Source organism: Anticarsia gemmatalis, chromosome 2 (genome assembly GCF_050436995.1).
Source record: "Anticarsia gemmatalis isolate Benzon Research Colony breed Stoneville strain chromosome 2, ilAntGemm2 primary, whole genome shotgun sequence".
In the NCBI taxonomy this organism is placed as follows: domain Eukaryota; kingdom Metazoa; phylum Arthropoda; class Insecta; order Lepidoptera; family Erebidae; genus Anticarsia; species Anticarsia gemmatalis.
In genome coordinates this window covers 11,034,445-11,047,152 of record NC_134746.1, presented here as the reverse complement: position 1 = coordinate 11,047,152, position 12,708 = coordinate 11,034,445, and the positions used below count along the sequence as shown (strand labels likewise).

Sequence of the window (12,708 nt, the reverse complement as noted above, 5' to 3'; positions counted from 1 at the left end):
TTTAACAGCTAGGCGGGACAGTAGCCGTTTAGTAGGAAACTAATGACTTATAGTGATATATGAGCATGTAATTGCATCGCTAGACCGCCTAGGGAAGTATAACTGAGTTAATGGAATCTTCTATAACACCGTTAACTGTATAAGGGGACTTTAGGAGATAAAGGAGTTTAAACGGAGTTATGCGTTGCGCTTATAGCGCTCAAGAGCGTAAATAAGCTTTTTGTAATGCCTTAGGTTCTATAACAGATTTTTTTAGGGCTAGTGTATTACTCATCTATAAAAGAGTTGCGTAGGTCTTTAATAGCGCCTTGAGCGTTATATCAGATATTTATATGGCTTCTGTACGGCAAATAGATGTATAAGGTATCATTCGAAACATTTTTACAGCCATGGGGATTACAGAATTATGTTAAGCACCTAAAGCGCTATAACCGAGTAATATACCTTTATACTAAAGCTTAAAATTATTATCATAATATATTTACATAGGTGCAGTGGTGGTTCAGTCTGTCAACTGTCAAATAAATAAAATAAATAAAATAAATAAAATAAATAAAATAAATAAAATAAATAAAATAAATAAAATAAATAAAATAAATAAAATAAATAAAATAAATAAATTAAATAAAATAAATAAAATAAATAAAATAAATAAATTAAATAAAATAAATAAAATAAATAAAATAAATAAAATAAATAAAATAAATAAAATAAATAAAATAAATAAAATAAATAAAATAAATAAAATAAATAAAATAAATAAAATAAATAAAATAAATAAAATAAATAAAATAAATAAAATAAATAAAATAAATAAAATAAATAAAATAAATAAAATAAATAAAATAAATAAAATAAATAAAATAAATAAAATAAATAAAATAAATAAAATAAATAAAATAAATAAAATAAATAAAATAAATGAAATAAATGAAATAAATGAAATAAATGAAATAAATGAAATAAATAAAATAAATAAAATAAATAAAATAAAATAAATAAATAGAATAAATAAAAAAAAAATTTTCAAACTATTTTAATATTCAACGACTGACCCCTAAAAGTACGAGTAAAATGCTGGTGTGCGACCAAAACAGTTATATTGAAGCACTCCTATGCCACAACTGCAAAACCTTGAGGTCTACAACAGCAAACACTAGAGCCTTTCTACAGCTTAAGGCGCTAGAGCAGATGTAACCAACTCTGAGAGCTGCTTGATCGAGACGCCATTATAGCATTTGGTAAACATATTTTTTGAGGTTATTACGATCTTTTGAAGATCATATAAATCTATAGCCTGGTAACGTTAACATAATTAAAATCATTTTTTATTACCTATAACCCTAATTAAATTATCTGTAACCCTCAAAGTCTTATTTATGTTCAAAATACAATTTCCAAATCCACATATCTATATAATTTTTGCATTTAAAACTGAATATTTTGAGGGCGCATGAAAATATTGACGATAATATACATATATATTGACAGCAAACTGGAACTCGCACTTTCATATCACGTACACAAAGAAATAAAAGCGATAGACTACTTGTTATTTTAATAATCCAATCCGTAAAAACAAAATGTCTCCTCATTTGTCACTGATGATTCATTTTAAAAAAATATATTTAGTTTACACCATAATAAAACGACCATATTACTAATTTAGAGCGTTAGCATTTATAACCGTTACACAGTAGCGCTAAAAAAAGGTAAAGGTGGTATAATCGCGCTGCAAGAGCTTTTTCGAACGCTCGTGGCGCTAACCACCTCTGTACAACAGCTGGTAAGCGCCACGAAGCTGCGAAAAAGCTCTTGTAGCGCGATTATACCACCTTCATCTTATTTTAGCGCTCCTGTATTACTACTATACTACGTACTATTATAATTACTATTTACGACCACTGTAGATCCAATATCGAGCTATAAGCTGGACAGTATGGGCCTATTTGACGCTACAAGAGATCTGTAGCCGCTTATAGAACCACTATACTTCTTACTAAGGAGCCTAAGGCGTTATAAAAATCCTTTAACCGGCCATTGTGCAGCTTGTTATAGCGCTTGTGTGCTAGTTGGGTAGTTATCATCGAGAAAAAGAAACTAGAGAGCCTTTGTTGATCAACGTTTTATAAATTTGGCAAGTCGTATTGAAATAATCACTGAAATCATGCATCAGGAGTAGCTTACCCACACCCTTATTACTAAGCAAATCTATCGAAGCATCCACCAAGAAAACCGTAAAATACATAAAAAGCTAATCGTGTTACGTGCTAAATACAACAAAACTCTATTAAATTTATTAGTATTCAGTTTTAAATTGATTAAAATACTTCAGAATTTTTGAAAATACTAAATCAGGTGCCGTAAACCCCCATATGTGGTTATGATGACTCCAGTAGGATATGGGAACTATGTAATTTTCTACTAAATTAGGGAGCTTTGAGGCCAATTTAGCTACATCTCTCAGCTGAGATAAGCCGTCATTTTGGCCTGCTACAAGCACAATTGGAGATGATATTCGAGAAACATTGTATGGGGGCGGCGTCGGTGAACCATACCGTCGAAGATTATCTTTCTTACCTTCATCGTAACGTTGAAATTTCCCGTATTTGATGAGCTGAGCAAAATGAGCCAAATTTTTCAATGATCCACCACTAAGTAAGTGTCCAATAGCAACAGGTATAGTTGAAAGCGGTATAGTCCCTTGCTTGTAGCCCGTGGTGAGGGTGAATGCTAATTCACATAATCGAGGAGCCATCTGACACAAAAACTCAATAACGAAATGCTCAAGATGATCTCTAGCAAACAGTTCACTGAATCCTGCAGACTCTAAGGTCGTTTGGATGATCTCATAGTTACGAGCGGCTAGTACTGCTAAAGGGTTGTTTAGGTTTTTCAGCCAAGCTACTGGTGCTAACTGAACAGCTAACGTAACTTTATTACTGTAGTCGGGTCTCAAAGAACCCATAGTAAAATATGTTGTTGTACCTTGAGAGTGTCCGATGTAAAACAGTTTTAAAGAACGTGTCTTTTCCAGAATGTAATCTATGGTTGCAGGCACATCAAAATTTCCATTTTCATCAAAAGTGAAGTTCCAATATTCTGGGTCCTTGTTAGGGTCAAGCGTAACATGGCGTCGAGAGTAGTGATTGCCCCTGGAGTTCGCCGCCCACACGTCGTAGCAATTGTCAGCTAAGACATAGCCGAGCCCGATCTTTGTTCCAGCGAGTATCCACAGGTCTGCAGTGTCAAATAATCCATGCATTAACAACACTGGGTAAGATTTAGCCGGTTCACTGCACTTTGGTAAAATTCTAAATACGCTTAAAATGTATCCGTCTTCTGTGGTCACCGTGTGCACTTCAGTCGGGTATTTATACTTGGTGGCGAGTTCTGTGAAGTTCAAGTATGTATCCTCGTTGTATCCCAAGGCCTTTTTGAGCAACCGTTTCTCTGGTATGGAATACGATACGAGTTTATTCGGTCGAATCGAGGACCTTGATGTCACGATGTGGAGCGTATACAGTGTCAGTATAAAAAAAAATAGCACACGTTTGACTGAATATTGTTCCATCTTTTATTCTTATGTCACGGAATGTTTACCGGCGTATGTTTTCATTGTAAACCAGTATCCAGTTTTATAACATTCGATTGACCTTACTTGTTGAAGACCTTAAAGATAACTACTACAGGTATAAAAAATACAGCCTGTTTAAGAAGATGTTACTAATGTTTTATATCTATTGATTAAAGATAACGTCGTAGAAGCTTCCTGGTGTGAATTATAAGCGTTTTTGCGAATAAATAACATAAAAACACAATTACGTCGCTTTTTATAAACGTTTATGATAAAAACGACCTTAAAAAAACAACATTTTTACAGGAAATTAAAATTTTGGTTAAGTTGTTTCACTATTTTGTCATATTTCATGTCAAAGGATGTGGTTGAATTGCATAAAAAAGCGTATGAATGGATGCTTGTGTATAAAGGTTGGTTGAATTAACTTAATTGTGTTTATTTATAATAATACGTTTAATTGTTGCAGATGCTTATCTGCCAACGATCCATGACCCTCAGTTCATTCATGATTATACTCTGGAAATAATACAACTACGAACAGAAAAAAATATTTTGAAGTCGCAAGTCTTGAATAGCCTTTAAAAACTTCCGTTTATGCATTTATGAGTGCAGATGCGGAAGTATATTAATATTACATGAAATGAAAATAACAGAGGCCTATCCTTGTGGTCATTGATCGTGTTCAACTTGAGGATCCTGATTGAATTGAAGTATGTGTGTGAGTGATTTGTTTTCTCTGTTTTGAGAGAAAAGTTAACGGAAGGAACACAGTGACACAGTATTTTGACAATTAAGTATACTATGCCATCAAAAACATTCTGTAAAAACCTCAAGTCTCGCCGTAAAAAGTTGTGAGATCTATATAATACCAAGTCGATTAATCTATTTAGTCTCTACTTAAAGGACCTTCTGTCTTAAGTTATTACGTATGTTATTATCATGCCAATTTTAAAAAAATACCTTTAAAACAAATAGACCGACCTGGCCATCGCATGATTTGATTATAAATTATTAGTATGTATCACACTACACACTACACAGCACGACGAGAAGTTAATGCTCCTGAAATGTTAATGGCGAATTTGTGTTTTCTTGCGATGACCAAGTCGATCTATTAAGTAGCTCCCCTCGAACGTAGCAGAGTTAAGCTTTGAGTCCAATTTCAACGCAGGTTGAGCCATGGATCAAAATTCATACATTCATACAACCATTTCGTCGTCTAGACTAGTTTAGAACTTGGCCCCTTGGCCTTATACGAACTAAAATTATACGCGTCTAAAGTTTCTGAACGTGACCATGGCATTGCACGTTTTAGAGAAATAAAAACAATAAAACGTCGGTCAAGTACAGCTTGACTTTGGTGTTATATATCTGCGCCGGTGTCCGTACCATGATTTAACTCAATACCACTTTAATCTAAAAAATAACTGTATTCTATGGATTCTTCTATATTTCAGGCCACTCTGAGTATCATAACACATCACATGTCATATCAACGCGACTCGTATTTGAAGCTGACATTTTAGACTTTATAGTGGAAATTTAAGATTTTAAATATGTACAAGAGTGAAGCATAAGTCCAAGTATTGTTAGAAAAGCCTATGACTAAGACCTGAGTCTTTACTAATTTTAAATTTACATGGATATCCATGATGATTTTGAACGAGCCATAAAAATGACAAGCACAAAGCTAAAAGCCTTCCTCGTTCTATATTTTTATGGTTATAAAGTGACAAAAGTATAATAAATCTTCAACGATCAACAATGAGACTCTTGTCCGAGCTTGGGATATAAGTAGGCTATTTATGTGGCTACTTTGAGAATGGCGTTCACAGTTGATAACTTCGGCCTTGAAATTAATGTAGGGCCGTCCCGATCAGTCTATGAATAATGATTAATGTTATTCCAGTTTTGATCCGAAGGAATGTCTGACAAACTGGCGATTTATAATATATGTAGGTACCTTTATTAACTAAACGCTCCATCATTATTGTTACTTGATGTTCAAATCTAAGTTAATCTTTTAGCAACAACTAGTGTTTGATTTCAATCCATTCAGGAGTTGATATCGATTATTAATAAAATGTGTACACATGACATTTAACCCTTTAGTAATAAAAATCACTTACCAACTAGTAGTTATCTCTCAGCCCTATTTATATCATACAATAATCTGAAAAGCTTTTTACACTGTTCGTTTGAACATGCTTATCTCTGATATTGTCCTTCACTCTTGGTTTTCGTTTACTATAGCCCTATTATCGAAGAAGGCTTTTTTTAGTTAATTATTAAGCGTTAACCAGCGTACCCAGTCACAATAAAAACGCGAGTAAAACCAATAATGTATTTATAACAACTTAATTGATATACTACCTAATTCGTAAACTAAAACAATTTAAATCGTGATAGGTTATTCAAATTTTTTAAGAGGAGTCCAAAATTGTAAAGGTCGTTGTGATTACACCTGGAAACTCGTTTTATAAATGGGTCACGTTGAAAAGAGATTATATATATTCAAATTAGGATAAGCAATATTATTATCTAACATGTTCTTAATGTTATGTTCTCGCAAACAAGTCTTTTACTTGCATATTAATATCGATTATTCTCTACATCTCGTGAATAACTGTACGACAAGTATTTTTGTCTGTAATATAAATAAATTACAATATTTCTGATGACATCCTTGCAAATTTCATTATATGAAGATGTATGTTACCTTGTATACATTTATAATAAGTAAATAAATAGCAATCACATGTTTATTTTATGCAACTTGACAATGTCAAAGCAATCAACACACAATATAACATAATGTAAATATTGAATATGTATTTAGTTATTGATTAGTTCCTAGCGGTAGTGCATACGTCTGCTCAAATTAATGTCATTGTATCGACTTCCGGTCTTGGAATGTGTAAATAGTTTAATTTGGGACAGTATTTTGAAAATTACTTCATACCTGGATGCTTTTTCAAGACATAAGAAAACTCATGATTACTTTACTAGATTCTTGAATTGAAGTCAATGAAAAACGAAACTTTACAAATTCAATTAGTGAAATTGTTTGAATTTGTTTGTAAACTTTTCTAAATATAATAAATTCCAGATTTTTTATTCCGCACGTTTATCGCCGTCTTCAAAATGAATTCGCGATCGTTGAAACAAAATAATTTATGATGATATAACTTGCGGTGATAAAAATATTTTCAGGTGCATATGCTACGAGTGATTGTAGGTGGTGAGCAGGTATTTCGTATTGCATAACTATGACTTGCGCTTGGCCGGTTTCTTTTTTATAATCTTACGAAGTAAACACTGCCCTAAGCGATGACAAAACGAGGTGTTTATTCAGCTAAGTTACGACTGCGTAATGTATTAGTTTTAAGTTCGCAATAATGCGTAACTGGTGACGCATGAGCAGATTAAGTAATAAGATAGGTGTGCGAGTACCCAAATTGATATGTAACCAGTTTTTTAGACCACTCTTTTGCCTCTGGCCTTGAAAAATGCTATTTTATATAGCACATTTTCAACTGTTTTTATACGAGGTGCTTGCACATGATATCTGTTTCACATGCGATGTTCAACGCAATTGTTATATCAAATAATGAATGCAGATTAAAATCAGTCAAGTGTATTTTTTATACTATAATTATTATTACGTATAGAATCTATAAACATGATTATTTGTTCCTAACAATAAATATCGTATTTACGAATCCAATGAAAGTGTTTTTGCACCTATCAATTCTTGGAAAGTCGACTTACACGTTAGTCTTATATGAGTCACTGGAAAGTACACCACACACTAAGAGAAGAGAGCATAAAAATGCACTTTTTATCTTTGCTTCACGTTTAGATAGTAATCGAGCTAAATTTAGAGAATCTCATTAAAATGCACTTCATGTTTTCATGTAGAAAGTGCTTATTTTGGAGTTTTACTTTGCTTTCTGCCCGAGAAATAAAAAATCAAAATACATCAAGCTAAACAATAAATTTAAATTGTATGTAGCTTGTATCCTTACCTATCAAAATATAGTCACAAAAAATCACTTGATGAATTTTGTATCATTATATTAATTTCCATTATCAACTGCCCAATAAGTACCACTTAGTTTATTAATGCATATAAATATGGATAACATACCTAAATATACACTTTAAAATCTCAGTAAGACGCAATTGGCATCACATTTTATCAATTAAATGGTATAAAAACATACATACGAACATTAAATTATCGATCTTACAATCTAAATAATATCATCCGAGAATCATAAACCGAACATCATAGACGGAGACTTCCTGACAAAACCTAATATAAACCTAAACATTAGGTTATATTATATCCTCTCTTCAAAATTAGAAATCAAATAATATAAACAACGTAAACAGAATGCAGGCATTGAGAATTGCTCACCTTGCTTTATTACAGTTATTCGATTCAGTTCGTTTACCTTAGGTGAAGTTCAGTGCATCAAACGAGCTTCAACACGCCTTGTCACCTTTTGTGTGAAGTATTCTTTGACCCATATCATTGTCAAAATATTTGTTCAAGACCACACAACATAAACAGCGTGAAAATAAAATGCTTGAATTATAAATAAAGGATTCATTTTCCCGTTGCAATGCACGTTTCACTCACACGTACAATTTTCCTCATCTCAAGTTTGTTAAGATATCAAAACAAGTGTTTTTCTACTGATTTGTGTATGAGTATGAGCAACGAAATACGAAAAATGTACTGTCATTCCTTACTTCGTGTTGTTGTTGATTGTCTTACTGTCGTCATCTAGTAATCGTATTAAATTTGCAATCAATGTATGTTAACGTTGCAGAAAGCCCAAGCAAGCCCCATTGCCCATGAATCGAAAATAGGGTTGTTGACTACCAGTTAAATCAGCTACTCATTATGGAATATTAAAAACTCATTTTTGTATAGTAATACCATACAGTGACGACAAATTCATGTATGAAAGTTCCCGGTCAAAAAGAAAGAAGACATTTAAATAAAAAAAAAATAAAAAAAATGATTCCTTATCCTTTTCAAAATGCTAATGCATAAATCCGGACGTAACACTTGTGGGTCAGTAACCGACGACTAAGTACGAACCAACGACCTTTGCGCCGGCGCATCTTCAAATGTCAGCCGATTGAGTAATTACAAGCCGTGTCAGTGGAGCTTTGATGTAATAGTTTACGTATGTATGTATAAACGGAGATCATTACGTAGTTGCATGTGTGATACGTCGCGTTGACAATCACTATTTAGTATTTGGTTGGATCTTTCTACGTGAATATTTAAACAATAAGCTGCTGTTAAATGCTATTTTGGTTGTATTCTGTAGCTGTCTGTACCGCACATATGGGTCTTATTTTCAAAATCTTTGCTTTCAGGAGCTTGTAAATACGATAGTGCGTAAGATCACGTTAAGCAACTCTTACGATTAACGATGTGTTCGACATAAACCGAGCAACAACGATCACAAATATTTTCATATCTTTTCTTTAAGGCTTATTTGCAGAGTACGATCACGATGTACTTTGTCACCTAAATTAACTTTGAGCATATTGAATTAATGAACGAAATGAATAAAGCTAGGCATCACACTTATTTTTGCATTCGATAGAACCGTGAGAGTTTTATAAGCCTCTACGCTCGTAGTGCATATGAGTCAATCCTCATAAATAAATGTCAAAGGTAATGATTATAATGCAATATCATTTCTTAACTCGATTCTGACTATACTTAACACTTTGTCGTACTATTCTATTGCTTTAAATTACGCATCGAGCACGGGTAATCTAATTTGTTTATTTTAATTTCATGATACGGTAATTTAACAAGTAATAAAAATTCTAAATATTTAGGTAAATGACTGCTTACGGCACAGTTGTTACTCATATTATATGACCGCAATTACTCACAGTCGTCATTAAAATAAACTAATTCGTAAGTAAAACTCATTAATGAGTATTAATGATTCACTTTAGACGTTGTAAAAAATAGTTTTTAATTGAATATAGGCATATAAATCAATTTGAAAAATAGTGTGGTAACTAACTAAGTGAAATATGATTTATCAAAAGTATATTTGAATTACCTTTTATACCTCTCATATTAAATGTTTAGAAAATAGTCAAAGACAGTAGCATATAAATCAACTCTTGACCTATGATAAAACCGCAAATTATACGATGTTCTAATTTTAAGTAATTTTGTGATGTTACAACTTACTATTGCAATGTATTTCATTAATTTATTTTTTGCGTATGTGGTGCAACGGGTAATGTTGTTGCCACAACAATTTAGTTTGCTCCGGTCATCTGGAGTTAAAATTTCTTAAAATTTAATTTCAACATTCTTCAAAAATGCAGGTGTTTCTGCTATGTGATCTTCAATAGATTATTGCAGGATTTGTTGTTGATTACATTTTAAACTGAGTCTTATGGGAACAGAAAGAGTTATTACTCTTATTCATTATCACTGAGATTTTGTTGACAATAATTTCAACGTTTGCATTAGCTTCGCAGTGTAAGTACTCATTATACCTCTCATTATAGAACAAATTACTACAACATTCTGTTGCGTAAGGGTCAGCTAAGAAAAAAACCGTTTATTATGGTAATCAACTGCAAATCTGTACCACGGTCAATGCTTCAACCTGCAATTATACCCATGTTTGATATTATCTCGATAGCGCACTGTTAGCCACGATTCATAAACCTTTTACAATGAAATGATTAAATGCTTTACGAGCTCTGTTATTTTTGTCCCAAAGATTATGATTACATAGATGATACCTCAATTTACCCTGTGTAAAGCAAATTGCTTTCGTTTTTTATCAAGTCAAATATTTCGATATTTGCTTAAATCGTTTTTAACAAGAATTTTTCATCGCGAGTCCGGAGTGCTATTATATTTTGCGCGGTGAATATTTCGACTTTACTTTCTTTTAGGTAAAAATATAACATTAAGTGACATAATTACCCAAATTAAAAAAATCTTTGGCTGATGATTGTTTCACTCTTATTTTTACCAACAGCCAATTGCTTATCATTAATTTACTGCTCAAGAATTCCGTACAATTTCAAGTCATATATTTTCCTTAAGTCTTTCACTTTAATTATAGCTTCTAATATTATGGCGTTGTAGTTCATAGCGAGGTAAAAGGAAGTGCGTCGCGTCTGCGCACAATTTCGTGCGCGTGCGCAGCCCTCATGAATATTAAGTATCATGTACCGTTTTATACCAACTTATTGGGATCGCGCTGAGTTATTGCCGTGGGCTACAGTTCCTGGGAAGGACTGGACGTATGCTAAATTATGACGAATGATATACTTCATGGGTTATTGGACCCTAAGTAATAGGTGACGCACGTTTCGGTTTAGATGTGCTTTGTTTTGTTAAACTACGTCAATAATATTGGTCAAAGGTAACTTAGGTTACAAATAGTGCTAAAACATCGTTTGTTTTGTTTTTTACTGTTTTTATTACAACCTTAACTGCGTCGCCAATCTTACAAAATTATTTACTTCTCTGAGGTGGATTACAAATATAAAGGCGCGAAGAAATTGTTTTACAAAATATATTTATTCATCAACACTTAAACACTATAATTTTTAAGTGGTGACTGTAAGTTTAGGCGTTTATTTCGTCGCCACCGCGTCACCTTCCGCATACTGCACATAGCTGCGCAGGCGCAGTGAGGCAAACATCGCGGTGACAACCGCAAAGACTAATATTTATCTCGAACTTAAAAAGTATTATGCCTTATCATTTTATTAATTAAAATAATTGTAAGATTATAGGCTCTATCATGGCAAAAAATTGACGACTCATTGTCACATTGTATACTTAGACGTTATGGAACGTGAATAAAGATTTATCAAGGCTACGCTCATTGGTACGTTCTATTGTCGTAGTCCTCACATACTTAACTAACGATATCATGCATTTTAAAGAGCTTAATGTGTAGAATATAACCGACACCAATCGCTTATGAAGAATACTTACAACCAATATGTATTCAGTTAGCTTAAAGTTAAATGATTCTTGAAACTACACGGGTGAGTTCTCAACAATTGTTTACTGTTGAATTGAACTCACGACATGACCTATTGATTGGAGCTGTCTAGTCGTTGAGCTATTGTCATTTGTACCTCATTATTAATAGCAATAATTATAATCGTTTGTCTTTATTCATGGATCATTACAGTGAAAGCACTCATGCTCTTTACATATGATTAATTCCTGATGACTTTTAAAAATATTTATACTAAGAAATTTGACTCAATGAAATTGGTGCTTCATCTAAAAAACGACAATTGTGTTATCAGCAATATACCGAAAATTGTCGTAATTTATCTTCTTGATTTACTATTAGGCAGAAATAAAGTCCACTTAAATTATAAAATGAATTACAGTTCGTTTCTGTATATGCATATTATTTGGCATCGTACAATGAAAACCAGCAGGCCTTCGGTTCGGGCGCGAACGGTCGTCGACTCGCTGAATACTTCACATCCTTGTCCCAAATATAACCTACAAACAAGTGCAGCAAGCAGTCTACGATTTAAACCTTTATAGTATATACATAACGCTTTTAATAGGGGCTACACGTTTCTAAATTATCAGAGAATTTTGAGGGTCTATTAGACGTAATTCGGAAGAACTACGCAAGATTTTCGTCTTTTCTAATGCTCCTTCTCGCCAGTTATCTCTAATACTGCAATGCATTGAAATAAGTGAATATTTGATTATTAAAAAATACTGTAACATAAAGAAACAAATTGTATGTATGTACGTATGCTTACTATAGAAGTGTCATTACTTCTAAAGCTCTAACATTGTTTCATTATATGCTATTGCTTAATTTTAAATGAGCTAGTCCTATTTAGATTCAAATGTATGCGTCGGCTTTAAGACCCACGTATCAAAGACTTTAAAGATGAGCTCATAGGAATCGCATCTACTCATTGCTTAAGGATAATTTTGATGAAGCAATGATACATGCAATGTGAGCACTATTCGGCGTTTTGGTGTACCAAAATCGTCTTTTGACTAACACAATTAAGACTGCATTAACCCCCGGTTTCTGAGGTACATTTAGCGGTAGTTTATC

At 32.7% G+C, this 12,708-nt stretch overlaps 1 protein-coding gene across 1 annotated transcript; it reads right to left on the bottom strand.

Annotated features, from left to right (window-relative positions):
* Nucleotides 1–2,299: 2,299 nt before the first annotated feature.
* On the bottom strand, nucleotides 2,300–3,574 carry LOC142986378 (gastric triacylglycerol lipase-like). The gene has a single exon (XM_076134854.1). It carries the CDS (start codon nucleotides 3,572–3,574, stop codon nucleotides 2,300–2,302), a length of 1,275 nt encoding a protein of 424 aa, XP_075990969.1.
* Nucleotides 3,575–12,708: the final 9,134 nt, after the last annotated feature.